This window comes from Blennius ocellaris (assembly GCF_963422515.1).
Source record: "Blennius ocellaris genome assembly, chromosome: 7".
Classification (NCBI taxonomy): Eukaryota; Metazoa; Chordata; class Actinopteri; order Blenniiformes; family Blenniidae; genus Blennius; species Blennius ocellaris.
This window is the reverse complement of record NC_137656.1, coordinates 16,974,618-17,001,855: the sequence shown is the minus strand read 5'-3', so window position 1 is coordinate 17,001,855 and position 27,238 is coordinate 16,974,618. Positions and strand designations below refer to the sequence as shown.

The 27,238-nt window shown below is 40.9% G+C and overlaps 3 protein-coding genes across 3 annotated transcripts; 1 reads left to right on the top strand and 2 right to left on the bottom strand.

Moving 5' to 3' along the window:
- Nucleotides 1-4,892: 4,892 nt before the first annotated feature.
- poc5 (POC5 centriolar protein homolog (Chlamydomonas)) lies at nt 4,893-12,523 on the top strand (the record flags this gene model as incomplete). Its single annotated transcript, XM_080500030.1, has 12 exons — nt 4,893-4,976; nt 5,994-6,114; nt 6,817-6,918; nt 7,083-7,282; nt 8,384-8,560; nt 9,085-9,189; nt 9,523-9,702; nt 10,064-10,247; nt 11,441-11,580; nt 11,726-11,827; nt 12,112-12,285; nt 12,395-12,523. 12 exons carry the CDS (start codon nt 4,893-4,895, stop codon nt 12,521-12,523), a joined length of 1,698 nt encoding a protein of 565 aa, XP_080356156.1.
- A 547-nt stretch (nt 12,524-13,070) lies between these two features.
- ankdd1b (ankyrin repeat and death domain containing 1B) lies at nt 13,071-17,479 on the bottom strand (the record flags this gene model as incomplete). The annotated part of the gene is made up of 15 exons (XM_080500029.1): nt 13,071-13,126; nt 13,241-13,372; nt 13,501-13,702; nt 14,077-14,172; nt 14,375-14,473; nt 14,552-14,650; nt 14,801-14,899; nt 15,064-15,162; nt 15,618-15,716; nt 15,856-15,957; nt 16,068-16,172; nt 16,475-16,573; nt 16,648-16,746; nt 16,864-16,964; nt 17,308-17,479. 15 exons carry the CDS (start codon nt 17,477-17,479, stop codon nt 13,071-13,073), a joined length of 1,659 nt encoding a protein of 552 aa, XP_080356155.1.
- Nucleotides 17,480-18,329: 850 nt separating this feature from the next.
- On the bottom strand, nt 18,330-25,384 carry polk (polymerase (DNA directed) kappa; the record flags this gene model as incomplete). The annotated part of the gene is made up of 14 exons (XM_080499869.1): nt 18,330-18,856; nt 19,007-19,046; nt 19,962-20,963; nt 21,118-21,289; nt 21,953-22,049; nt 22,147-22,179; nt 22,281-22,447; nt 22,834-22,958; nt 23,555-23,776; nt 23,890-24,040; nt 24,143-24,274; nt 24,610-24,762; nt 24,863-24,982; nt 25,256-25,384. The coding sequence occupies 14 exons, from the start codon at nt 25,382-25,384 to the stop codon at nt 18,775-18,777; spliced, it is 2,625 nt and encodes an 874-aa protein (XP_080355995.1). The 3' UTR covers nt 18,330-18,774.
- Between the last annotated feature and the right edge of the window lie 1,854 nt (nt 25,385-27,238).

The following is a 27,238-nucleotide window of genomic DNA, read 5'->3' as shown; positions in this document are numbered from 1 at the left end:
GGTGGAGGTACAGTGGAACATCTGCCAGCTGCTTATCTTCATCCCGATTATAACAAACGGTGGACACTGATGCTAATTGTTTGTGCTAACAGCTTTAGGCTCTGTTTCTATTGTCAGCGCCGATGCTCTTCTTAACTAACATAGGTAGACACTTGATGCTGGACTCAGCATGCATCTCACTCCAGGGAAATATGACATAAAAAAACACATACTGGTGCCTTTCTGCATCTCGTCTGTATGCTTTTATTGTTTAATCAGTCTGAATGCTGTAGCCATGTGTTCACAAGTGCTGGTAAATTCCATGCTTTGTGACAAACAAAAGAACATTGGTGTCACTGATCGAGAGCTGTGATTGATTAGAGCGGCCCTAAGGGGAAGTCCTGGTCCGTCAAAATGTAATGAAAACTAATTCGATAACAGCAGGCAGCTATGAATAACTCTGAGATGAGTTCTGGCTACAATGTGTTCAGCAAGAGGTCATTATTGTCTCATATGTGTGAAAAATGGGTTGATAACATTGCGATTGATGATAGAACATTAGTTGTTGTCGTCAGGAGTTATGACTGTCTGTGAACACGTCTGACTGCAAATCGATCGAGGGCAGAAACAATTTTACACCAAGTTTGCACAAGTCAAATGCAACCAATGAGGTAAGTTAAACACAAGACCATCGCCAAACAGTTTAGTATTTCCCATCTATGTAAGAGATAAAATAGAGTGCAGAGGGGGATGTATTATAGGGTGAAATTCCTCAACCAAGTCAGCATATATATATATATATATATATATATATATATATATACAGTATATATATATATGTGTGTGTGTGTGTGTGTGTGTGTGTGTGTGTGTGTGTGTGTGTGTGTGTGTGTGTGTGTGTGTGTGTGTACACACACACACACACACACATATATATATATATATACATACATACATACATACATACATACATACATACATACATACATACATACATACATATGCACATAGTTTTGTTCTCTATGCCATTGCAAGGTCCCACATAATGTAACGTACCTGAGCGAAAATACCAGAGGGAAGAAAGTCAAATGGATTGTGATTATTGTCCTGGAACAGATTGAACAGGCTATGGGGGGAGAATGTGAGCTGAATCCCATTTCAACACAACAGCACAGGTGCATTTCTTTTGCTGAGAGGAAGGTGAAATTTACAAGACCAGGGATGTACTGGAGCATTGGAGGCTGAAACTGGCTTTAATCTCACCACCATCAACAGTAGGTTATTACCTTTGTCTGCAACAGAAGGAAAACATTTCCCAGAGTAGGTGCAGTGTAGAGCTATGGCTTCATCATTGTTTTGTTTTTTTGTTTTTTTCATAAACTTTCTTGTACTTTTTCAAAAGAAGACAGGTGTAACCAGTGCTTCTTTTACTACACCAATTGCTTTTTCACAACTGAGATACTTCTGGTTTACATTACAGAGAGTAATTGAGTCAGTTCAATGTAACTTTGTTCAGTCAGATGGATTTCATGCAGTTCTCCGAAGGGCTAATACACATATAAAACCATGTTTAATGAAGCACAATAATTTAGAACTTGTGCTTAGAGAGCTGGGCTTGGGATTGGTGGTTCAAATACCACCGCTGGAATGTTGCCACCTTGCATTCCTGAGGAAAGTATTCCAGGTGGCACACCATGGCAGTCCACTGCACTAAGCATGTGTAGTTAACTATGAATATGATGTGTTCAATTTCAAGAGAGACATTCCCCCAAGACGGATCAATAAAGGAAAGTTAACTTAAATATGTTCATAAAAATGTATGTCATGACTAAAGTAAGCTCTAAGGCAAGACAAGTGCTGCCAAATACAAAACATGTGTCTAAAATGTTTATCCTACCACAATGTATATTCACTCCTGCAGTGTCCTCCTGCTTGTTATTAAACATTTCACACAGAGACACAGAAGGGTTCGAGAAAAAAATGAAAAAGAGAAAATGAGGGGAAAAAAACAAACTAATATGCCAGTTGGGATGACAAAAATCTCCCTGAAAGAGAAACTGTGATGAACACCATCACCAAAACGTGTGAATCATCTGCGCTGAAATGGAAATAACTAATCTGTGGGAGTTGTGGCTTCCTGTCATTCAATAGGAAACCTCCACCCCCCACAGAGCAGTGGGGATAATCCTCAGTGCCTCACAGTTCTGGTTCACATTCGGGAGCCTGCATCAACTGTCAAGACACGTTGGTTGGGGGGAATCTATGGGGGCCGTCCTTCCTTTACCATAAATCAGTGACCAAACTTTCTTTTTTTAATCTAGAAATGTCAGCATACCAGCAGCCCCTGTTTCATCCATCCATCCATCCATCCATCCATCCATCCATCCATCCATCCATCCATCCATCCACCCATTCATCCATCCATCCATCCATCCATCCATCCACCCATTCATCCACTGCCTTGATCCAATTCAGCGCAAGTTAAAACAGTGAGATACTCTACAGCTGTTCCAGGATCATCTGTTACCATCACATGCAAGCTTTTGGACTGTGGGAGGAAATCAAGGAACCCACTCAAAGACTCACCCACCAGGAGAACTTGCAAATTCTACAAAGAAATGCCCAGACTGGATTAAAATCCACAACCTTCAAAATATTAGGCAAGATCATCAACCACTCGGTTAATGAGTTGCCTTATTTCATTATTTTTGAAATAAAATAGCAATCATAACTATGATTTTAAAGAAAATTCATGGCAAAGGCCAGCTGTTCATGGAAGCTGGCTCAGACCAATACCTAACCTTTGACAAGTCTGCCACAAGCCATCATTCATAATCATTTCTTATATATATTTGATTTGCACCTTTTTTTTTTTTTTTAACCAAGTCCTATATCCTTAATATATATATACACTACACATATTTAGGAAACATTACATTAACACTGTCGCCATGCATCCCCTCAAACTTAGCCTGCAGGTCTAATGACAGTGTTGACAGGATGCCTTCGGACTCTGGGGTATTCTCAGCCAGGTGGTGTGGAGGCTTCGGTCCAACACTGCAACTTGCAGCCCCGCCATGACAGAGAGGGGCCATATGTCTCCTCTCTCTAGAGTCAGTTGCAGCGCCGCACTGCCAAGCCAAAGGCCTCTCACACATATGTGTGATAAGACTGGTCAGCACCTGCAAGTGGAGGAAAATTGCTGCAGTTTTGATCCCTTCATTATACAACATTTTGGTGAAAAACAAACACATGATGTTGGGGAAGTTCACAGGATGATGGTCTTCCTTCAAAGTTTCTTGTTGCATTTCATACTTCGTGACAATGAGCCAAGATTTTTTAATAAAATCCCAAACTGTTATTAACAAAAAAAGATTGTTACAGATGAAAGGGTAACTAAATAAGACTTGATGACAGCAAAAGGCACCTCTTGAATAAATTATCTTTGAGAGAGAGACATGGTTGAAGATTAGACAGAGCAGTATGATGACAACGCAGATTCAAAGAGACAATTTTCTTTTACATTGCAATATATGAACAAAAATATATTTTTTAAGTTTAAATGGACTCCAAAAACAAAACCTACATAGATTTAAAATGTATTTATAAATAAATAAATAAATAAATAAATAAATAAATAAATAAATAAATAAATAAATAAATAAATAAATAAATAAATAAATAAATAAATAAATAAATAAATATATAAATGGTGACCCAACGTTTGGAGTTATGGATTCAGGCATCAATAAAATGTGAACAGTTTTTTTTTTAATGTTTATTTTAAAAGTGTCTGTTTTTTATCTTTTCTCGAGAGAGCTGGTGGAGCAAGCGCCGATGAATAGCGTTCTTCCGCGTTTTGTTGTCATAGAAATATCTTAACCAATCAGGGGACAGCTAACACAGGTTCTGTGAACAGGAGCCAATCAGAGAGCTTGATATTTGAGAGTGAGACTGTTTGAAAAGGCAACGCTAGCGTTCTCCAACTGACATCAAAACTCAGTAAAGGGATGAACGTGCTTCCTGGCCACTGAACTAAAACAAAAAAACAAGTAAGAATGTCTGAAAACGGACTTTTGCTTTCGTTGGTTGTGTATACTTTGGTTTGTGTTGTCAGATAAACGCGAGTTTAGTCCCCGCACAGATTTAATGTGAGCCGAGGCTTAGTGTGGCTTTACTGTGTATCTTCGACAACACGGCCAAGTAAAGGTGTGTTTTAACTGTCTGAGGTGGGTTCCTGGGAGATTGGTTCCCTAACATTCAGTCAACAAGTGGACTTTTCACCTTGATAAGTCTGATCGTGTTTCGTTTGAAGTCTTGTCTTTATTTCTGCATGTTTAGACATCAAGGAATCGCACAGAAACACAGCTTCCCTTCGTTTTCAAATCAATGTCTCTTTAATTCCTTTAGAATAATATCTGGAAAATATATTTAGCATACCATTACACCTTTACGTAAAAAGTTTGCATTTCAAGAGATTGCAAATTTGAAACTCGCGTTTTAACCCTTATTGACAAAAAATGCTGACAGACGTGAGGCTTAAATAATTAATACAGAGCATTTAACTTTTCTAGGATAAATGTAATAAAATATATAACATGAACGTTTACAATGATCAGTCGGTGAACACATCTCTGTCTGTTATGCGACTACCTTGGTGAATAAGTTTTTGATGAGTTTGTAGATTTCAGATAATATCACGCCTGGTGAACTTGCGTGCAAGCCATCACTTATGTGACGTTTGTCAGTCACGACCTCACGTTTTCCAATCCTAGTCAGGTGCTCACAGGAACACTCAGGGTTCCTGTGAGCACCCTAGTTGACCAACCACTGAAATAATAATCGAATAACAGTATTACTTAAAATATTTAAGATATTTTTTTCTCATACCCCCCCCCCCCCCCCCCCCCAAGATGTCTTCAGACGAGGAGGAACCAACCAGGCCAGTTCTCCCGAAAGACTCTGATCGGGGAAGCTCTGTGTCCTCTGATCTTCAGGTAATATTTTAGAATATAATTTCAAAATCCACATGAAGATCTTTCGACAATGTATTTTTGAATAGCTAATTTTTGCTATGAAAATTGTAGAAAACATCTCTTTTTTTATGCATTTACCAGCTTCGATCATTGATTGATGGAATGATATTGTTAATTAATCACAATACTTTTCAACTAGCAGTTTTCAGTTGTGAGAGTCACTTCTTTCGAAATCTTTATCGGACAAAGTATTGGACGTAACTTATTCTTCATGTATCAGAGTATGATTTACATGCATTATATCAGGGGTGGCCAACCCTGGTCCTCGAGAGCCGCAGTCCTGCATGTTTTGGATGTTTCCCTGCTCAAACACACCTGTTGTCATGATGAGGCTCTGCAGAAAGCTTGACAAGGAGCCACTAATTGCTGTCAGCTGTATTGATGTGAGGAGACATCTAAAACGTGCAGGACTGCGGCTCTCGAGGACCAGGATTGGCCACCCCTGCATTATATGGTAAAATATACTGAACAAAAATATAAATGGAGCACTTTTGTTTTTCATGAGCAAAGATCTCAAACATATTCTATATACGCAAAAGACCTATTTCTCTTAAATATTGTTCACAAATCTGTCTGAATCTGTGTTAGTCAACATTTCTCCTTTGCCAAGATAATCCATCCCACCTCACAGGTGCTGCATCTTAAGATGCTGATTGGACAGCATGATTATTGCACAGGTACCATGGGGGGGGCACAATAAAAGGCCACTCTGAAATGTGCAGTTTAATCACAGAGCACAATGTCACAGATGCGTGCAACTGGCATGCCGGCTGCAGGACTGAACATGGTGGACCGTCCAAATACTGACTGTTTTCCTGTTCAGTCTATCAACCCTCGCGTTTATTTTTGAGCTTGTAAATTAACACGCATATCGGCAGTGAAAGCCCTTGTGCAGCTGTTAAACTGACTTGACACATTCTGGAAATTGCTATTGACACTTGATGTATGTGTATTTGTTTATTTCTTGTGTATCAACAGGATGAGTATGAGGAGCTGCTCCGCTACGCTGCCGTCACCCCAAAGCTTGAGATGTTCACCAGGGCGAAGCTGAAGCAGCCGAGCGCCTCGCACCTTTGTGTAGAGGGTCCTGCCCACCAAAGTAAACCTCACAGAAAGTCACAGCACCCATCTCGTAATTTGTGTTCCTATGTTGTCCTTATTCATACCAAATCACAGTTTTGATAAGCTGTTCTGACAGAAGCTCAGCTTGATCCCTGCCTGATATGGCTTTCATCAAATGATCGGCTGTCAAAAAGGATTTTGAATCGCACAAATTTGGCTTTATATTTTTTAGCTGTTGAACCAGCCTAACAAACTAGATATCAGTCTGTCACACTATACCTCCCCATCTCGTTCTTCTATAATACCCACATCTTAAACAGTCCATCAGTCCTTCTTCCCAGTTGCGCCTCTCATTGGATGTTTAGTGCTTTAACTGTCATGGAGCAGTGCACAGGGACGTAGGAAGCAGACGGGCTGATTGGTAAGGAGTTCCTGGCACGCTGCCCGTACTGCTCTTTAGAGTGCAGGCTTTCTCTTCCGCCAGCAGAATTTAATTAAGGTATTGACATAAATGCATTCTTGGATGGACGAGTAGCCACGATGATCTTATTCAGCACTATCGCCATCTCGTTTACTTGTTCTTGAGCTATCTTTTGAATTCTGGCTTTTACGTTTTATTTTTAGCTCTAATCACTGAAATGTCTTGGCATAATGTATTTTAGCAACATCGTACTTCTGTTATTGTTTTTGCAAGAATGCTTTGCTCTGAGTCACTTGCCGCTTTCTCGTGTCCTACCAGATCCTGAAATTAAAGATGGGACGCATTCAGTAAGAGGTATGAGCTCATCACAGGCCTCTCCCTTGATTGTTGAGCCCTCCACTCACTCAGGAGCCTCTCACGGTAATGCAAATTAAAAACGCAAAGACACTAAATGCTGTGGTGTTGTGTGGTTGTGAATGAACGAGATCAAACATTTCCAGACAATCGGGTTGCAATGATTTTTTTTCTTTTCTTTTCCTTGGCAATATACTGTGTTCTGTAGGTTTGGCTTTTGTGTCTTTCAGCTGAGAGGATGGAAGGTCAGTCGTCCGGCAGGGCGTCCGTGCTGTCAGACACTCCCTCAGACAGGCTGCACGTGGCAACTGAGAGGTCAAGGCCAAGCAGTCCAGACCCTCTCGACTTTGCTGTGTCAGAGATGTTTATTTCAGACGCAAACATAAGCAGGATGGAGAGCATTCTGGACACGTGGAGCAATAAACTCAAGGTTAGTTCACCTCCAAAAACTAAAGTACCAGGCGCTTATTATTTGTGCTGAAAAATGTGTCCGTTATCCATGATTGATAGTTGAGCACTGTTTAAGTCTTAAAGCCCTTATAGACACTTTCATGAGCATTATTGTTTTACTCACTCTTGTATAGTAATGTGACATTTGTTTAGCTTTTGTTGACCTGTGCAGATTCAGGTAAAAATGTCTGTTAAAAGAATAATACTGTACATACATATCATTACAAATGTGATATATATACACGAGTGGGGAAAAAAGGCAATATATGTTAACTCGTCACAACCGCTCTTCCATACCTACTGATTTGAGATGTACACATTCTCTATTTTCAGTAAATGGGCGAGATCAAAAGTAAAAAAAAAAAAAAAAAAAAAAGGGCAGTGTGTTTCAATTAGGATAGCTTTTTGAAAAGAATGACAGCTCTGCTGTTCATGGGACCAGTGACCTTTTAAATGCCTCCTCCAGTGCTGGGATTCTGAGAGGTGGGTGTTCACCCTGCCCCTTTTCTCTGATTTTTCTACAGCTCCTTCATGGAGAGGAAATTTACTCGCAGCCTTCTGGTCATTAAAAAGAGTACAGTTTGGTAGAAAGTACTATTTTATGGGTAGAATTTTGTTGGCCTTACAATGTAGCTATAAAGCAAACATGACAGTTCTCTGTTGTGAAGGTCGTTCTCGACGTCTCAATTAAGAAGTTTGGAAGGGGAAAGAACATGCAAAACTCCAAGCCAACCAAAGATCCTCTCGCTATGATGCAAGAGTGCTCACTACCATACAACTGTTTGCTTTTTTGGAAAAAATATATTCACAAAAGAAACCTACACATCAGAACTGTCAATCAAGTCTTATGCAAATCTCAAATCTTTGTGTATATGATGCTGAAACCAAATGTTGTCTATACAAGCTTGAATCTTGCGTGAAAGAAACTGATGTTGTGGATGACTCGATACATGAATTTTCAAGGTTCCAACTGTGCCGTGGGTAACAATCTGTCCGGCACACCTGTCCACACCATTTAAAAATGAACTAAAGCAGTGCGATGAACTCGGCGCAACTGTCCTCCCTTCTGTTCCCTCATTAGCACAACGTGTTGACAGAACTACGGAAGTGGAGGTTTGCCTTCATGGAGCAACATAAGCAGGAGATGATGAAGGAGAGAACAAGATATGAAGCCCAGACAGCTGGCCTCAAGTCGGAGCTGGATAGCCTGAAGGAGCTGTTACACACCTATGAGACGTCCAACCGGAGGAAAGACGAGGTGACTCCATATGTGTCACTATGCTTTTTCCCTGACGTTCAGTTAATGAATCTTGCGCCACACTGAGATTCCATGACTAGCACAGTGTCAACTAGCAGTTATTACTTTTATTCTTTACAGTGCAGATGGATTTATTACTTTCAAATCTGTGACTGAATAATTACTTAACAAAACAGAAAGATGTATGTGTGCCCACTTAACATGGTGAAAGATGCTATTGTAAGTACTTGCTGTCCCGCATGTCAGAATATTAAGCAAATTACATACATTTTATTTCTGTAATTCATGAAACATCAAGCATTTTTTCCTCCAGGAAAAAAATATTTATCCCTGTTTTATTTTTACTTTTTTTTTTAGTTGCCAATATTGTTTTCTGTCAAATTTTGGACTGACTTTGATTGAATCATTTACAGTGTTGTGAAGCATATTATTATATTGTCTTCTGTGTTTTGTAATGTTTTAAAATGATAAAGACAAGGGACATTAATTTTTTTTAACAAGTTGTATGACGTGTCCTCTCTCAGGTAATTGGAAACCTGTGCCATGTTTTAGAAAGACAAAAAGAAAAGCTTGAAAAGATGAGGGCCTTCACCCACTGGAGAGTTCAGCATGCTGAGGCCAAAGAAGAGGTACAAATATGACATTTGACTGTAGTGTTGTTTTTCTTTAAAAAAAAAAAAAAAATTTCACATCTGTTAATGGTTCCTCACTTTTCCAGACAAATCTGTGCAGTTTGGTGGTTTGTGCTAATGATGTCTGCATGAGCTACTAGCTGAGCAATCACAAGGTCACAGAACACTGAACACACATATGCCACATGTACACAGTAATCCCCCTCTTATAAAGATCACGTTCATTACACAACAACGTCCCACGAGCCACGTTTTTGTGCGACTGAGCCGGCACATTTCAGTGGAATCGGCGCCTTGTGAATCTGTTCTTGGTCTTGTGGTTCCTGCCAGGCTCACACTGCCCAGGTGGCTCGGCAGCACTACCATTTGCAGCTGAAGAAGAAGGTTTGGTTGGGTTGGCACTCTCTGGTCCAAAGGCACTGGAAGGATCAGGTGGAGAAGGCGTGTCGCTTGAGGGCCGAAGAGGTCTGCACTCGCTTGTCGGCAGATTACGAGGCCAAACTGGCAGAGGTAAGAAAATGCTTCCCAGTTGTTAACTGTTTAGCATGTTTTGTCAAAATATATTTTGTTTTAAAGACATGAACAAAGATCAGTCATGTGAAGTGAAAAAATATTTGGACTTTGGAACAGTTTGCTTTAATGAGTAAATGTTTGGGTAATCTCCAAAAGTACAACAGACATAGCACACTTTGAGTCATGTTTTTTTTAATCACATAGAACATTTTTAAATACTGTTTTTACAAAACGGGCTAAATAAATAGCATTCATGGAGTAAAAGTTGGAGGTTCTGCGACTGGAAGTAAGAAGTGTTTTTATCTGTATCATAAGCTGATGATTGATTGATCTGCGGCTCCGTCTCATGTCTCCGCAGCACTGCGAGGCTATAGAGAAGGCCCAAGCCGAGATTCAAAGACTGCGTTTGGAGCGAGAGCGGTACGAAGAATCTATGAAGAAAGCCTTCATGAGGGGAGTGTGTGCGCTCAACATGGAGGCCCTCAGCATGTTCCACAGTACAGACGGAAGGCAGGATCAACCTCCAGCTACTAATCAACATGGTGTGTGACAGAATTACGAGACACGCATATTTTTAGAGGAATGAGAGTTTGTAACAAGCCCCATAAATAGAACCCTGCTCTATATGAGGGACCATTATCGTATTGTTAGCCTTTCCTCTGTGCTGTATTGATTCAAGCTCAGACTGAAACGGAGTGGCGAGGGGGGAAAAAACTGAAAGCCCATTTCTCCAAAAGACTGAAGCCATGTGCTATTGACAGTTGTGTGGATTTATGAATGAGAGGATGGAAGCGAGTCTTTTGATGACTGGATCGTTTAATGGAGTGATGAATCAGTGCACGTGCTTTGTGCTGACTGAGCGGTATTTGCAATATGTTTGCAACCTTCGTGTGACACTGAAAGATTTGCTGATAAAGTTCAGGGCACTTTGGTAACATTTTATTTTTTTGCATTATGAGATTACTATCTCCAACTAGTATGTTAATTCCAAGGATCAGATGATGTCAGCAGACATTTCAATAGGGATGTGTGAAGATTCAACATGTCAACATTGGTCTTAGATGTTTCAAACTACTTGATCTAAATCAAGATTATATATAAATCCATTCTGCAAGTGCTAAATTCTTGCCTTTCTAATATGTTGCACCAGATGTCAGCATGCGTCACATTGACTAACAATCCTCACACAAGCTTCGCCAGCTACATATTTTTATCGAACTCGTGACTGATTAAATTGAATATTAGTGCTTTTACTTTGTGGAGAGAAACTCTACCATGTTCTTCTGCTCCTCCATCTGTTGTGTTTAATGAGTCTTGCATCCTGAAATGCATTTTATTATGATACTGTCATCTTTTTGCTTTGTTTGAATATTCTGTTTTGCTGCTCTACAAAAGAGACGTAGACAAAATTCCACTTTTCATCACACGTCTGATGTGAATGAGTTATATTCAAGTAATAGTTTGTAATTTTTTTGTTTGTTGAGCCGGGGATACAAAGTTGTGATTGTTTCTGTACTGTATTGGCCCTGGAATGTGTATGCAAATCTTAAAATGAGTAAAAGAAGGTGGCGATATTCACATCTCCTCCAAAAAAATTACGCTAACTAATCATCATTAACAACCAGGAAGGGGCATTGTTCAAACACTCGAACGTATGTGATGATCAGGCACTCCATGAGGGGCTGTCGATTACACTTTGGAAGTAAGAAACGATAAACTGCTTGTCTCTTTGTAGATCCCCTGACTTCCCAGGATGAGCCCGTCTCTACATCCATCCCTCATCTTCATCCATATCCCACCTCTTCAGTTCCCCCACGGTTCAGTCCAGTCCATTTTGACCACCCGGGGCCTTCTCACAGCGAAGCAGATGAAGCAGTGAGCTATTCATCTTTTTTTTTTTTATAGAAAAAATATGTTTTGGATCAATCACTCTATCAGCTTGAGAATTAACTATAAATCTTGCTTCTTCTTTTTTTAAAGTATTATTTTTGTTCCTGTTTTCACTGATTCTTTCATTTAGGTGGGTTCAGGTGCCCACACGTCCCAGGAAGCAGTACTCCCTCCCACCATGACGGTGCAGAGCTCACTTCCACTTGGAGGCATTGCGAGCTCCCACAAACAGGTTGGCATTACACAGTCATTTTCTGACTTCTGCCACTGATGTTGCGAAATATACACTTTTGTCTGATTGATGACAAAAAAATGAAGTCGGTCTCAAGTTTAGTGAAATATCTCTTTGCGACAGCCTGATGTTCAAGAGTTTAGAGCTCATGCCACATGAGCTAAAATGCCAACAGTGTTTCGGTCTCAGAGCTCTCCCTGCATTTACAGTCCACCTTAAAGTCCAAACAAAATCCCGGAGTCTCTTCCACAACAATCACGTATGTGATGAAATATTTGTTCCAGGTCAGTGGTCGTGTTGTGACGACAAGTCAACAAAAGCCCTCAAAGACTGTGACGGCTCGCATCACTGCACGTGCCGATGTTGGTAAGGCTGCGGCGCGGAGCAACCTCAATGTGATGGGGGTGGCCCCTCCCATGAGCTCTGTGATTGTTGAACGCCATCACCCTGTTACACAGGTATGAGCAATGTGCATCGGGGCCGTCAGCCCCAAGTTTTTGCTCGGTTTAACTCATTTGAGAGGTGAAAAATAATCTCGCACGGCCTTTCCTCCTCCTTTCCTTTCAGCTCACCATCGGACAGGCCACAGCCGCTAAGTTTCCTCGCTCCTCCCGACACGCGTCCACTGGAGCCAGAGGATCGTTGAAAACACACACCAGCACATGTCATGTTCACTCCATAAAAGTAGTTGACTAACTCTGCACAAATATTTTGTAGGTGGTGCTCATTTTCTAGTTAACATGTTTTATGCAACAATCCTGTGAATGGCTACCCTGACCTTGGTTTCTGGTTCATTTTATGTTGATATACAACAGTGAATTTGCTCGCCCATTTCAGTTTTCATGCATACATGGCACAATTTCCTGAGCAACAGGATTTTTCTCAGGAAATACTAATTGGGCAGATGTTTAAACCGGAATATGTTAATGTTTTTAATTATTACATACTTGACAGTTTAGAATTGCAAAGTAGAGTTTTATTTTCTATGCGAGTTTTAGTCTAAATTATCTCCAGGTGAGAACTGCAATGCATAAAATTACATATAATTGTGTAGTGATCTATGATGCAGCCACCAGCCATTTGTCTACTCTTCTAAGCCAAAGCCAAATGCTTTATAATCAGGTGTACACTCTTGCTTTTAGAATAAACTTTTTTTTGCAGCAAACTGCTGTTCAAGTCATTAATTGGCAGTGAAGTATTCACTGGGCTGAATATTTCTGTCGATTTGTTGAAGTGCTCATCCTCATGAAATCCAGCAACGTTTGCTGCTGGTACTCTCTTCCTCCTTTCGAAGCTTATCTGGAAGACGGAGTAAGATTTTATACGGTCAACCTCAACACCTCCAAGTAGCACAGCTATACGTTTATGTCTCTCTCTGCATATTTGTCTGAAAAAGAGGTTGACGAAACCTACCTGCGGCTTTCCTGTTCCCCGTGACAATGAGGCCATGGTACAGTTCCTTTTCAGGACTCCTCTGAGCCAACTCCTCCCCGTGGAGCCAGATCAGCAGCATCCTGTTCCCGTGCTCCCGGTAGCTGTGCTCACCTGTGGAGCAACACAGCAGTGTGCCGGTATGAAAGCAAATCCACTGCAAGTCGCCCACAGACTGGCTAAGTGCGATTTAGAATTGTGTTTTTCCACACTCCTGCTCAGTTGTGAGCGAGTGGTAGCACCTGTCCACTGTTCCTCGATGGCAGATATTTGGTCCTTTGTGAATCCCCAGTGTTCTGCCAGCCTTTTCCAGTCTCCTGCCTTCAGGAGCTCATAGGCCAGACGCCACGCCATTGAACGGAGCTGCTTGGTCTCGTTGCGGTGGTCAAGTTTAAATGTTAGAGGATACTCGCTGCGAACGCTCTCATTTAGCTCGGGGTTGGCCTGAAAGGGCAATTAAATCATGTCAGCAATATGATGAAGGCCACAAGCTCCCAGAGAAAATGGGCATACAAGAATGATTACTGGCAAGACACTAACACAAGTGGCAATATGAATTCCAGAGTTACACATTTTGAAAATCATTAATATTAAAGAATCTGGCCTATCCTTAATTAAATTGAGTGAAATGCTCCTGAGTAATGAGTCTTTTTCTTTTCTTTTTTTTTTTAATACATTGACGGCTAATGATATTAGAGTAGAGTCAGGTAAGTGAATGTGACCACAGGAAATTAATCATTTGGGATGATCATTGATTTCAAAGCCTCACAAAATGGACCGTGGCACACATGAACTTGTGTTATTGGTTTATTTCTCACCTCTCTCCAGATGTAGTATCTTTCTGCTTTGATGATCATATCCACGATAATCACCTCATTTGCTCGAGCAGCAACGCCCAACACTGTCTTATCCTGCTACTCCCAATTCAGCATGTATAAAGACCAAAAAAGAAAGTATATTGAGAAAACATGACATTCAGAATTTGTTTTTGCTGTTATGCGGGTGTCTTTGAATGGCTTGGTTATATAGTGCAAACTGTAAAGATACTCTTTAAAAAAACAACAAAAAAAACCTTAATTTGGCAGCTACAAATCATTAAAAACTCTAAATACTTACTCTATCCAGGAGTGTGAGATCAACCCTGGATTTCAAAAGCATTTCCACAATTTCAATTCTGGCAACCTCTGCTGCAAGATGCATGGCAGTCTGGGATCTCTGGAGGTTCACAGCACAACACAATGTAGTCCAAGTTTACTAGTTTAATGTGGTTTAGATGTAATGACGATCCAATACCTTATCTTTTACATTCAGGTCACAACCAGCCTGCAGAAGAGCATGGATGACGGGGATATGATTTTTCCTCACTGCAAGGTGAAGTGGTGACTCTAGTTGCTGGAGCAAAGATATGCAGTTACATGACAAAACAACTTGTACTGTAAAAATTGGGATAAGGTCAGAGGACAGCTTATGTGTATATGAGTGATCTGTATCCCCAGAAAGCTGGATGTATGCACTGCTGCCACCCAACCTGTGTGTACTCACCTGATTTTGAAAGTCTGTATTGGCTTTGTACTCTACGAGGAGCTGGACGAGAGACGTTTGACCTCTCTCGGAAACGGCATGCAGGGCGCTGGATTTTGCCTACAAAGGAAGCGCAATTTAGCTGCAGACCTGCGTTCGGAAATGCAGTACTATTTATAAGTCATTTCATTGCTGGCCTAATGATGAACTCTGACATAAGTTACTGTTCTGCATCACGATGGTACACAAAAGCAGATATTGAAATGTTCTAGTCAGTAATGCACCGCTGTAACAATATCTGGGTTGCAGCCAGCCTCCAGCAAGGCTCGAATACATTCTTCATGACCATGATCTGCGGCCTGGTACAAAGCCGTCTCGCTATCCTGAAAGACAAATCCAGAAAAAAAATAATTATTCTCTCAACCTGTAATGCAGTGTGCTCGACTTTGGGCCATGTAGTGACAAATTTGCATTGAACTGGCTTTTCACCCGTCTTGGACTGGTAGAAGGGATTATGACTACAAGGAGTTATACATTCATGATATTACTACTTTTCATTTCACGCAAATGGATCCCATTCAATTGTACACTTAACTATTGATTCCCAGTCCGGAAAGCTTTTTGTCCAAAGCAGAAGTTTAAATTAAGTACAATTCATTAGCCAGAGCAGAGGTTTCAACCAGAGGACATAATGTGTTGCTGGTGCAGTAACCAGTGCATGTTTGATACATCTTAATTGATCCAGAGGGGAGCCAGTGTCCAGCAGTGAATTAGCCTTTGTACAAACTCTGTCGCAAACCAAACCCTGATAGAGGGAACGTTTACACTGATTGTCTACCATATTGACTTCATCCCGAGTATCAAAGCTCCGCAGCAGCAGTTGGACTGCATCCAAGTGGCCGTTCCTGGCAGCTAAGTGCAGGGGTGTGTCGCCTCTCTGGCAGCAGGGAGGGAGGGAAAAACAACTTGCATCAAAGAGTGTTTGACTTTGAGTTTTCTGACAGATGTGACACACTGAATGCCCCTCAGATACATGTGGGAAGAAGAGAAATCCACCCACACACACACACACACACCTTGTCAGGCTTCACCGTGGCCATGTCGTATGTATCCATGAGCATCTCTAACATCTCAACACAGCCGTTCTTTGCCGCCTGTGCAAAAACCCGGTTTCCTGACTGAAATATCACAATTTAGGGGAGGGAAAAAAAGATATTTAGTGCATGTATCAAAGTAAAAAGGGATCTAAGCCGTTGGTTCATGCAGAAGTGAGGCCTCTCTGAGATACCTGATCCTCTTTGTCCAGTTCTTTCATTTGAAGGTCACTAATAATATACTCTACAATATCTGTGTGGTTGTTCATGGCAGCACAATGCATAATGTTCAGTCCATCCTGAGGTAGAAAAGGGCAAAATACAATTCCTCATTGTTCAATCAAGCAGTTTAATTGTCAGAGAACTGTAGATTGCATTGGGAAGCCACAAGAAAAAGTGAGTTACTGAGACTTGTATAGCAAGATGTATAAAGTAATATCAGGTTTCACAGTAAATAGAAGATGCAAGAATCCACAAAAGCCTTGAGGATCAGCAAGTTATCTTTCTGAGGAGTTCAAAGTAAACAGACATGTGGGTAGGCTCTGGGGTCCTTTTCAGTGTGTCAGTTACTGAGAAAGAAAACTCCTTGTGCCCCTTTTACCTCGTTCTCCACCTTCTGCTCAGCCCCAGCCTGCACCAGTAACTTCAGGATGTCCAAACTGCCAAACCAGGCAGCCAGATGGATAGGAGCGATACCGTGCTGTCAAGACGCAGGAGACAAAATGGAAACTCGTGCTCACAGGGAAATGTTACACAAGTTTCAAACCCACTCACCTTATCTTTTTGATCCACCTTGACCCTGCGCTGCAGAAGGAGCTGCACAGCCTCCTTGTTCTTCCCGGCTACTGCATAGTGAAGGGCAGTCCTGTCATGCTGAGGCAACACAATCGATACATTATCCATTTAATAAAGGCTTGACTTAAAAACAAACAGCTGCTCATCCATTGTGATATGAACCGAGATGCTGAAAGGGCATCGTCGTAAACCCACCACATTTTTTGCATTGGCGTTCATCCCTCTTCCAACAGTCTTCATGGTCGCCACATCATTCCGTTTTGCCGCTTCCATAAATTGCTTCTCTGCCTCGAGCACTGCACACCACAGTGGGCAGGAGGATTTAGCATACAGATATTATTTGTTTGCATAGATGACCGTTTATACCAATACACATCCACATGATGCCACAACAAGGTAAAATGAAATGAGTGTGTCCCTCCTGTGAAGAGTGTATGCTTTTACCTGAACACACACCCACACAGCAAATAAAGTGCGGCTTGAAGTTAGAGCTGTACTGTCAGCATACAGTCCCGTCACCAGTAGCTAATGCTTAATGCAAACTCAAGGGCTTACTTCTATTGAATTGACATAATCTTCTCTTTCCTGTTTGTTTTCCACCATTTCTCATTTTGTTATTAAAAATCCGTGCATACTCACACTCTTCCTTGTTGTTGAAGCTCTTGTCTGTTTCTTTGCTCATATTTTTGTTGAACAGAAATTCTTCAAACCAGTCCAAAGCCTCCTCTTTTATCCAATTCCAGGGATCCACATTCTCTATTGGAGGATAACTCTTGACCTTCTCCCTCAAAGCCAAACCTCTTCGTTCCATTGTAAAGCTATTCGGGGAATCTTTTTGTTTAACAAAAGGCTTATTGTAATACAAGATACAATGCAAACACCAGCAGCAAAATACCTGAGGAAAAGACAACACGGGAGCTGAAAAACATTATCTGTTTTACCTAGTACTGCGTATCTCAGTTGTCGCCAGAACCCAGCAGGAGGTAGAATGGAAGTATACACCTGCAGTGCATTCATCATAGTTATAGATCAACCGATGTTGACTTTACCGGCTCACGCCCATGACAGAGTCGGTAATAAGAGTATGTTTAAAATGACACTTCTCCATTTTCAACTACTAAAATGCCATGATTGTTGCTCTATTTGACACTTTCTAACAGGAGAATCTCACTCCCGCCAGGCCAAATGTTTTATTCATGCAGTCTCGTGTTGACGAAAGCTTTTGTTAGAGCTTAAACTTGTTTGCCTTGGGAAGTTAGGCAGACGTGCGTCTTTCCAGTCACGCTTCATAGTTACACAGCCCGAAGTGATCCATTGTTTGCATCATTGTGAAGCTCCACTTAAAGTTTCATCGTCCTCTTTGTATTAGACTCATAAGAAAAATACTCATGTCTCGTCTTTTTTTTTTTTTAAACAGTTGGATGTCAAATAGATTAAATTCAGGTACATTATGTATGTACACAGGTAAATTCAGGTACACACAGAAAAGGAGTATTTCAAGGAGAAAATGCACCCAACATGAAATCTGAGCAGAAGAATAATTTATTGCAACAATTCACATGATAGAAACATTCTCTTATCTTCATAAAAAAAAAAAAAATGCAGCATCATCATAGGTAAAATAGATTTTACAGGAATTTATTGAAGTTTATCTGATGAAAATGACCCGATGAAGACAAATCTAAAAATACACTGACCTCAAGCATTAAGTATGAACCCTCAAGTTTTATTTAACACATTAGAATAGGGGGACATCAGGATTATCCTTAATAAATAATAAATACGAAGCAATGAAACAGACATTGACAGACACCATGGTCATTTCAAAACCCCCATTACTTAGGTCTAATATAAATAAACTATTTGTCTTTGACATCTTTCATTTAGTTTATGGCTTCGAAGAGACACCTTACATTAGCGTAAATGCTTACCTTCAGCAATTTTGCTAATTTGAAGAGGAAAAACTAAATATGGGTTTTGTGTGCAATGAGAGTGTAGGTGGGATAAGCTGTGGGCTCTTATTCAGTAAAAGCAATGGGACTGGAGACGTGTGCGTTACTGCTGAATACACTCTCAGATGAGGATGTCGTTCCTTACAGACGACTGTTACCGGAAAAACCTGTCGATGGTGTTGCAAGGTTGGATGTTCTTTGCCTTCTTTGAAGGAGGAGAAGACGGTGAATCCCGTCTGTCATGAAACCAACAAATGAAAGTCAATTGAGATGTGATCAAATTTAGGCATAAATGCAAATTATGCCTGAAATGTGTCACTTATGTAAAGGAAATGACCACATGGGACCATTCTTTGGCGCATGGATAGGTATACTAGTATTCTCACCTTTTGCTTTTGCTAGCTTTCCTCAGCACAAGATCTCTTTCTACAAACAGAAACAGAGACAGTCAGTGACAGACAGAAAAAAAACAACGCCATAGTTATCTCTTCTCTGACAAAAAAAAAAAATGACAGCCATTGTGAATGAGCACAATTGCAGCACCTCTTCAGGGACATAAAGAGTGCAATTTCTGAAGCAGGCTTGTTTAAGAGGAGACCAGGGTGCAGTTCATTGTAGGAAATGAATTGGTGAGAAAGTGATTTAGCCATTTCCAAGACCGGGGCAGAGGGAGCCCCATGGGGTGAAATGAGATGTCTTTTCTCTGTCAGAATCAATACAAACTTCTCACAGGTAATGTCACTGACAGTAAATAACAAGGTCAGAGGCCACAGACATCCACCCAAGCAAACATTCCTCCTCTTAACTCAAAGATGTCACACATACGCAGCTTAAGAGACAATACTAAGAGGGTTGTGTCCGTCACCGTCAGAGACATTTTCAGATGTTTTAGGGGGAAAAAAACAATACTACAGAACAAAATGTCTAGAAAACATAATGAATACATTTATCATAACAAATACATCTTAAAAAAAAAAAAAAAATGTTTTGTAATCTACAACCAAACATCGTCAGTGACAGACTAGTCAATATAAGAGAATTAAGCAACAAGAGCATTAAATTTGCCTCATTGATGTTTTGAGAACATTGTTTATGTTAGCCAAAGCGAACTGTGATTACAGGCTCAATGATGAAAGACTAAAGAAAAGAAATAGATGTTGGGGATCATTATGAGGTGCATAAACAACTTGTAGTTCAAAACAAGTCGCCATTCGCGAGAAACCCCCACCATTGATTTATTCAAGCATGTATTTCTTATGTCTCTTCTGTTTTTCTTTAATCTTGTAATGCTGCTACAGATTGATTTGTTGCTCTCGCACTCACACACAAACACATACTCACCTTTGATTTTACCATCGTTGGCGGTCGGTGGATTTTTGGAGGATAATATCTGCCCCCTCATCTCATGTAAGGCTTCCTGGTTCAAACAGATGTCGACATGGTGGTTGAAGGCCGTGAGGTCCTCGGTTTCCTGGGTATGCTGGCATACCGGGCAGGTGAAGACGGGCCCTTTATTGTCACATGACTGAGGCTGGCGCGGGGCCGGGGTTCTGCTGCCCCCTTTGATCAGCGAAACCTTTAAGCTGCATTGATTCTCCTCGCCAAAAACTCTGCCTAACCCGCTGTTGGTTTTTGACTTCTTCACCTCGGTGACATTCTTCTGTGTCGATTTGTCCGCGACCTCACTTTCCGTTTGGTCACTTTCTCCGCCAACAACTGATTGCGAGTCTACAGTCAAACTCTGGTTTGGTTTTCTAAAGCCATCACTGAGACAATGATCGATGTGCCTGTTGAAAATGATCAGATCAGTCGTCTCCACCTGCCTGAAACACACAGGACATGTGAGTGTTTCTGAATTCATCCCCCGACAGCCTGATGTTGAAGCAATGACAGGAGAAACAAAGTCTTCATCTGATAGATCAGATGCTGGTGGACAAGGGTTATGATTTGGTTTTACTGGTGAAGCTGAACTCTTTTCAGCACAAATGCTCGTAGAAGTAGAAGCATCTTCTCCACTTCCTTCCTCTTGTGTTTTGACTATGGCCGCCTGGAGCTGAAGTCTTTTGGCATGAGCCCTCTGAAAGAACGACTGCCGGGGTTCCTCGGCCGCCTGGCTCTGCTCAAGCTGCCTCTGCTTACTCCGCCAGGGAGCTTCTTCAGGTCTTTGGCACATCTGTGTCACAACTGGCCGGGTTTGGGATGAGTGATGCTCTTTCTCGCCGTTTTGATGCACACTTTGGGAATTGCCGCCACAGTCTGTTTTGCCCAGCTTGAGAAAGCCAATGATGCTTTTCTGCATCTGTTTTTTATCGTCGGAACCGACGAAGGCAGAAATGCGAACACCTACGAGCACAAAAACATTATCAAGTGAAGATAACGCCAAGATTAATGTACACTGTGCTATTATTTCCGCATGCAGTGTGTCACGGATCATCTAGATGTATTTCAAAGTAGTTATATTAATTGATATGTCGCTTATATTTTCTTATCTAATTACCCATGAGCCTCAGTCTGAGTGGCTGGGGGCTTTCATTTTCCATTTCCACTTTCAGAAGGTCCTTAGCAACAGCGAAGAGCTCCTCCTCTGTAGCAACAGCATACGGCAGCGTCTGAGCCCTGGTCTTCACCTCGAAGTTTACATTCTTCAGCTTCAACGTTACTGTTTTACCCTTCACAGAAACAAAGGAGACACACAATTGAATTTGTGACAATGGAAACAGGAAAACAGTCTGCCTTTCAATAACCTTCTAATTACCGCCATGATCAATGGCACTGACTGAAGGGGCCGTAAATAGGAACGGAGATGAGAATCTGTATAATCTCTCATATCATTGATTGATTTGTCAGAATGTATTTCGTGAGTTTTCATAGTAATGTGATCATCTCTCGGGAAGATACTTCCACAGCTGATAGCGGCCCCTGCTGTCTCTTTATATTTAATGGCCCTCCATTTCCTCCAGTTATCAAGACCACAACAGGGCCCAGGCAGGGGGGTGATGGTTGTGCCAAGCTTTACTCCATCGATTCAAAAAGGAAGGGAGAGGTTAAGGTAATTGTATGAGATCCTGTATGGAGTCGAGGTGATTTCTGGCAGAACATAAGATAGCCCCCCCCTATCCAATACAACATTTTTCCTTTTATCTCTATCTTTGTGATGCCCATTGGTTTTCAAGCAAGTCAATCACAACGACATTCTTCAAAGAAATATCCCAGCAGTTACAGTACACAATCCGCTATATACAGTATGAAGTTGATTGCTTCATGTCAAGTAGGTCACCAATGTGTTTGAATCACTGTTCCCTTGAAAAAACAAAGTAATCATCATTCAGTACCTTCAAGTCTTCTTTTTTCAGGTCTCCTGCGAGCTCTTCACAGAGCTCTCTGCACAAAGACACCTGCTCTTCAGTTTTATTCATTTCCTTGAATGTCCTGTAGTTATTAAGCAAATGGGGAGATTTTGTGAGCTGTGCACTAAAAAGACAGTTCAACCGTGTCAGCGTCAAGTAATGCCTTATGAAGAACACACCTTTCAATGCTCATGCTTTTTCTTTCTTCGTGTCTGTAACACATCAAATGTAGCGTAAACTTTCTTTAGCAGCTGAACTGGTGGGATTTAACTCAAGTTAATTTGTCCTGAACTCTTGATTAAATAGACAATACCTGGGTATGTATGTGGAGCCCAGACCCAGAGAAATCTCGATGAAATGATGCCAGCTTGTCTCAGAGAACAACAACGACAGCAGTGCCATCTGGTGGCCAAGATGGGAACAGTTCGTGATCCCCAATCCGTTGAGCATCTTCTCACTCACCTTCCCAATACCAGAAATCTGGAGGGAAAACAAACATGCACTTAATGTTAGAATAATTGTTTAGCCATTTTTGCTTACATGAAACACACATACAATTTTACAGTAAATCTATGAAAGGTCTTTCAAAAAATACAACATAAAAACTGTCAATATGAAAAAACATGCCTTATATTATAGACCTAAGATAATAGGACAGAAATTGATTATGCGTTGGAATTTATAATTTATTTAGAACTGTCATCAAGTGAACTCATGGAATAAACTGTTAGTACGAGCTGATGCGGCTCACTTAAGTGGGAAGGGCGCTCTCGTGTTGCACTCCATAAATCTCATTTACGTTTTCAAACACTCACACGAGGCACACAGCTCTGTTTATATTTTGCTTTGAGTGATGAGTACTGTACTTTGCGAACTGGAAGAGTCTGGATGAAGTCCATGACTGCCTCTCTGGTGGAGGAGAGTCTGTATTGGCCGTTGGGCTTGTTCTTGTCACTGCAAACCTTGGCAAGCATCATGTTTGGTGCAATTCCTTGAAGATTGGAAAGTGTGTTTATTGTTAACAGCTGGTGAAAAGTAAAATGGAGGACACTTCATGAAAAAGAAAATACTTAAAGTCATTTTGCTGAGGAATGCAAAACTGTGATTTTATTCAGGGTCACAAAAAGGTTATATTCTGGGGGGGGGGGGGGTGCAAGGATGGATGAGAGTAAAAGCTTGAAATTGAAATTGAACATAAGGTGCAAATTAATGATATTGAATTATGATGCCTGCATGGGATCATTTTAATCTGAACATATATTTCATTTTGCAACATGTAAGGAATATTTCTCTTTTATTCTGGTTCCAAAAGTGCTTTAATGACCTTCTTCCTCTCATGGTCAATTTTGTAAATTATTTGGTGGGCTGCAAAGTATGCAGATGGAGGCTGCATGTGGTCTGTGGGCCGCCAGTTGCCCATGTCTGATTTAAAAGTTACGAATGTGCTTGGGGAAAAAAACCAAAAACCTTCTACAATATTGCATTTCTCCAGAGGAACTACAGTGGGAAGTAATACATTGAAGAATGAGATTGCCGTGAAGAGCAATTAATGCATATTAGGCTACATCAAGGTGAGCTTGCCCTCACCTGCACTGGCAGTCAGCATGGTCTTCTGTTCAATACGGAATCGCATCTCCCTCACTGCCTCCTCAATAGACGTCCCAAACACCTCACCCTCAGCCCCAGCACCACAGACATCTTTTGAGCCCGGAAGAGAGGGAGACGAGTTTAAGCTGTCCTCAAAAAGTAGTGGAGAAAGGTCTTGTTCCTCTGCCACCGGCTCTTGTGAACGCTCAATCTGCTCCTCATCTTTACAACAACAACAACAACAAAAAAAAGATTCACACAGATTAGATGGACATCCAAATGATATAACCACCACAAAATATATTAATTGACATGTTTGTATAAATAAGCCTTGCCTGTGGTGATGCTCCGAGGGCAGTACTGATGTGTGCGTGAGGTCTCTGGCCAATGTTGCCTCTGTTCCATGTGGCCTGTAAAGTCTAGATAGGCTTCATCCAGGCTGAGTGGCTGGAAGTGAGGGTCATAGTCTGCGAAGATCTCCCGGATCTGAAAGGAACAAAAGAATTCACAAAGGATCAGTAGAAAAGAAGCCAGAAGAGGACTGCAGTGAATTTCATTGTGTCTGTCTTTGTTTGATGTGGCTCGCACCTCATTGCTCACAGCTCTGTATTTATCGAAGTTGGTTGGAACGATGACCAAGTTTGGGCAGAGTTTCTTTGCAATGAATCCAGGCATGGCTGCACGAACTCCGTATTTTCTGGCATGGTAGTTAGACGTTGACTGAGGAAAGAGTGCAGTACAAATTAAACACTTTTGGGTTTGATTTACAAAAATTTGGAGCGAATGTTACCTTTTGAAAAATGTCTTCATAAAAAAAATCTCTTACTTCTTAACAGCATTTCTATCATGATTACAATTACAAACCATCACATGTGATTTAAATTCAAATATGTATCATTTCACAAGCAATAATTACATGATTGCGTGAATGAATATTATGAGTATTCTGTACAATGATTTTTACAGAGTTTCACAATAACTCAGAAACTCTTTCCAACAAATCATCCTAAAGATAATCTCTGAAAAGTGTGTCCTCAGATCAGATTTTAACCCACCAGCATGCTCATGGATCCTACAGCCATAGGCTTGTCCTTCAGCTCAGGACAGTCTCTCATCTCCACAGCAGCATAGAAGGCGTCCATGTCCACATGAACAATCACACGACTCAGATCCCGACTTTTCTCCAGTGATGAAGCCATCTTGTCCACCTTCACGGGTAAATTTGAAGAAAATCATTGTCTTTCAGCTAATTGTAGTTGCCTGTCGCATACCCTACTATCAGAAAACAAAAGCAGGTAGATGTCATACCTGAGCTTGTGCCGTCTTTAAGTGCTGCTCTGTGATCTGTGCCTTTTGAAGCAACATCTTCTCAATGCGCTGGTTCACCTGCTGCTCCTTCTTCAGCTCATTCTCATAAAACCTAGATCCCTGCATGAAAAGGAAAGTGCAATTAAAAAAGAAATCAGCTTAAGAGTGTGGCTTTAAAGGAAAAGTAATAGATGGGCTTATGTAGTTTTTCTAATCAAAGCATTAATCTTCAACGGATATGAAGAGTCCAGGAACGTGTGTCATTACTCAGTGGTAGTAATATATACCTGTGTATTCTTTTGTGCACTCTTGTTGTGGTCATTATTCATAAAAGGACAGAGCATATTTGTAGATCTGCCATTGCATTCAGAACGGAGTGTCTTTCAGTTGTACCTTTGACGTCTCCATGATGATCTTGTTGATCTTGTCCCTGTCAAGACCCTCCATGCCAGCTTTGTTGTCATTGAGCGCCATCCTGGAGAGGAAACCCTCTTGTTTGGTGGGTGAAGCCCCATTCTCCATCCTGACGACCGGACTCTTGTCAGGAAAGCACCCCGCTGCGCTTGAAATGTAAGTACCAGGTAACCGTAAAGTTTACTCCGTTGTACTCAGCTGTAAGATATCGTAGCAATAAATCCCCATTATGTGAGCGCGGATCAGATAAGCAGACCGTACTCCCCTCCTCTGGATCATGAGAGTCGGATCGGATGGACCGGACGGGTCAGCTGTGTACCGTTCATGCCTCGACTTGTTTTCAAAATAGTGACGAAACCCATTTTGGCGGCACTTCCGCTATACGTCACGTAACGAGGACGTCATCTTGGTTTTCCTTGGATGGTGAAGCCAGGGTCCCGCCTATTATACTTTTGATTGGTCAATGTAATTTTTCGTTGCAAGTAGTAGCCAATTAGAGGCAAAGGAAGGCGGGCCATGACGTTGCCTTAGTAGTATTAGTAATGTTAATAATTATCTCGTTTGTGACCTCGAAATGTCTATTTTTGATTGTATAGTTTCAGACAGCATTATGTTCATTTTAATTAAATGACTTCATTGTCATTATGTGTCCCATATAATGCAAGTACAGGTACTACTCCCTTTGTGTATCAATAGAAAGTGTAAAAAGTAGACACCTTGAACACATTACGTGAACACAAAAATACAAATATTAAGAAGTAGACAAACTGTCTCTTTAGATATGACTGCGTGAAAGCACGAGAAGCCTTAAAATAAGGGAGGTGTGTCATAGTTTGATTCATGCAAATCTAAAAGTTAAACAGTTTCTGATTTAAAATAACAACAACGAACAATAAAACATCAACTTGACAACGTGCTCAATTCACTGGTCTCGTTTTTGCATTCAATTTGGTTTTACCTCTGAAGTGAGGCCAAAGTATTTACATAGGTTTGCAAAATTCAACCAAAGAAAAGCTTAGACATAAGATACTTTTGCACAGTAGATAACGACAGCAAAGCCCCCTTGGGCTTTGCTGTTGCATCTGGTGTGAACTCCCATGTAGTTGCAATTTACTCGAGGAACATTCTTTCTGTAATCTACAGCTGTTAATATCATTCAATTACAAACACAATGTAACTTTATTAAATTTACTTATGTTCTGATGAAAAGCAACAATCAGTTATACAGACTGAAAATTTTCTTTTTCCAAAGGAAAGGACCACAACAAAACAATATTCATGTTCTAATGAGATTTAAAGGTGCCATGCCTTGTCATATATTTACAAATCATTCATTCAATCACACAATCATTGCTGATCATGATGGGAGAAGGCTGACTATACCCTGGACAGGTCATTAGTCCATCGACAGACACTCTTCTGCACATGCCTTAAAGACTGGAGTACCTGCAAAACATGCAAACTCCACAGAGAAGAGCCCAGACTGTTGCTATGGGATGGCAATGCAAACCACTACGCTACCATAGAGATTAAAATAAATAGTTGCAAAATAATCCTCATGCTGTTACCTTTACACCTTTGCTATGATTATACATACAAATTAATAAAATCTTACTGACTCGTTGAATGAATATTCAAACCTTTTGATCTGCATTTTGCTGGAAGTAATATTTTAACTGAGAAAATTCTAGCTTTACAGCAACATTTCTTGACAAAAGAAACAGGGACTCCGTTTAGAAGAGTGTGCTTATTACTTTAATATGAGTAATTGTGTACCACCAGTACTTTAACTTGTATTTGAAAACATTCCAAGCAATGTAACAGTGGAATACTCTTTCCACCTCTGGCAATTTGTTAATTCCACCCCTGCAGTCTACTCACCCTCCCCAGCTTTCTATTATTGTGGATGAGTTTATATGAGCTGTATAATGTGTTGCACTCAGACAAGACTGGGGATCTGGT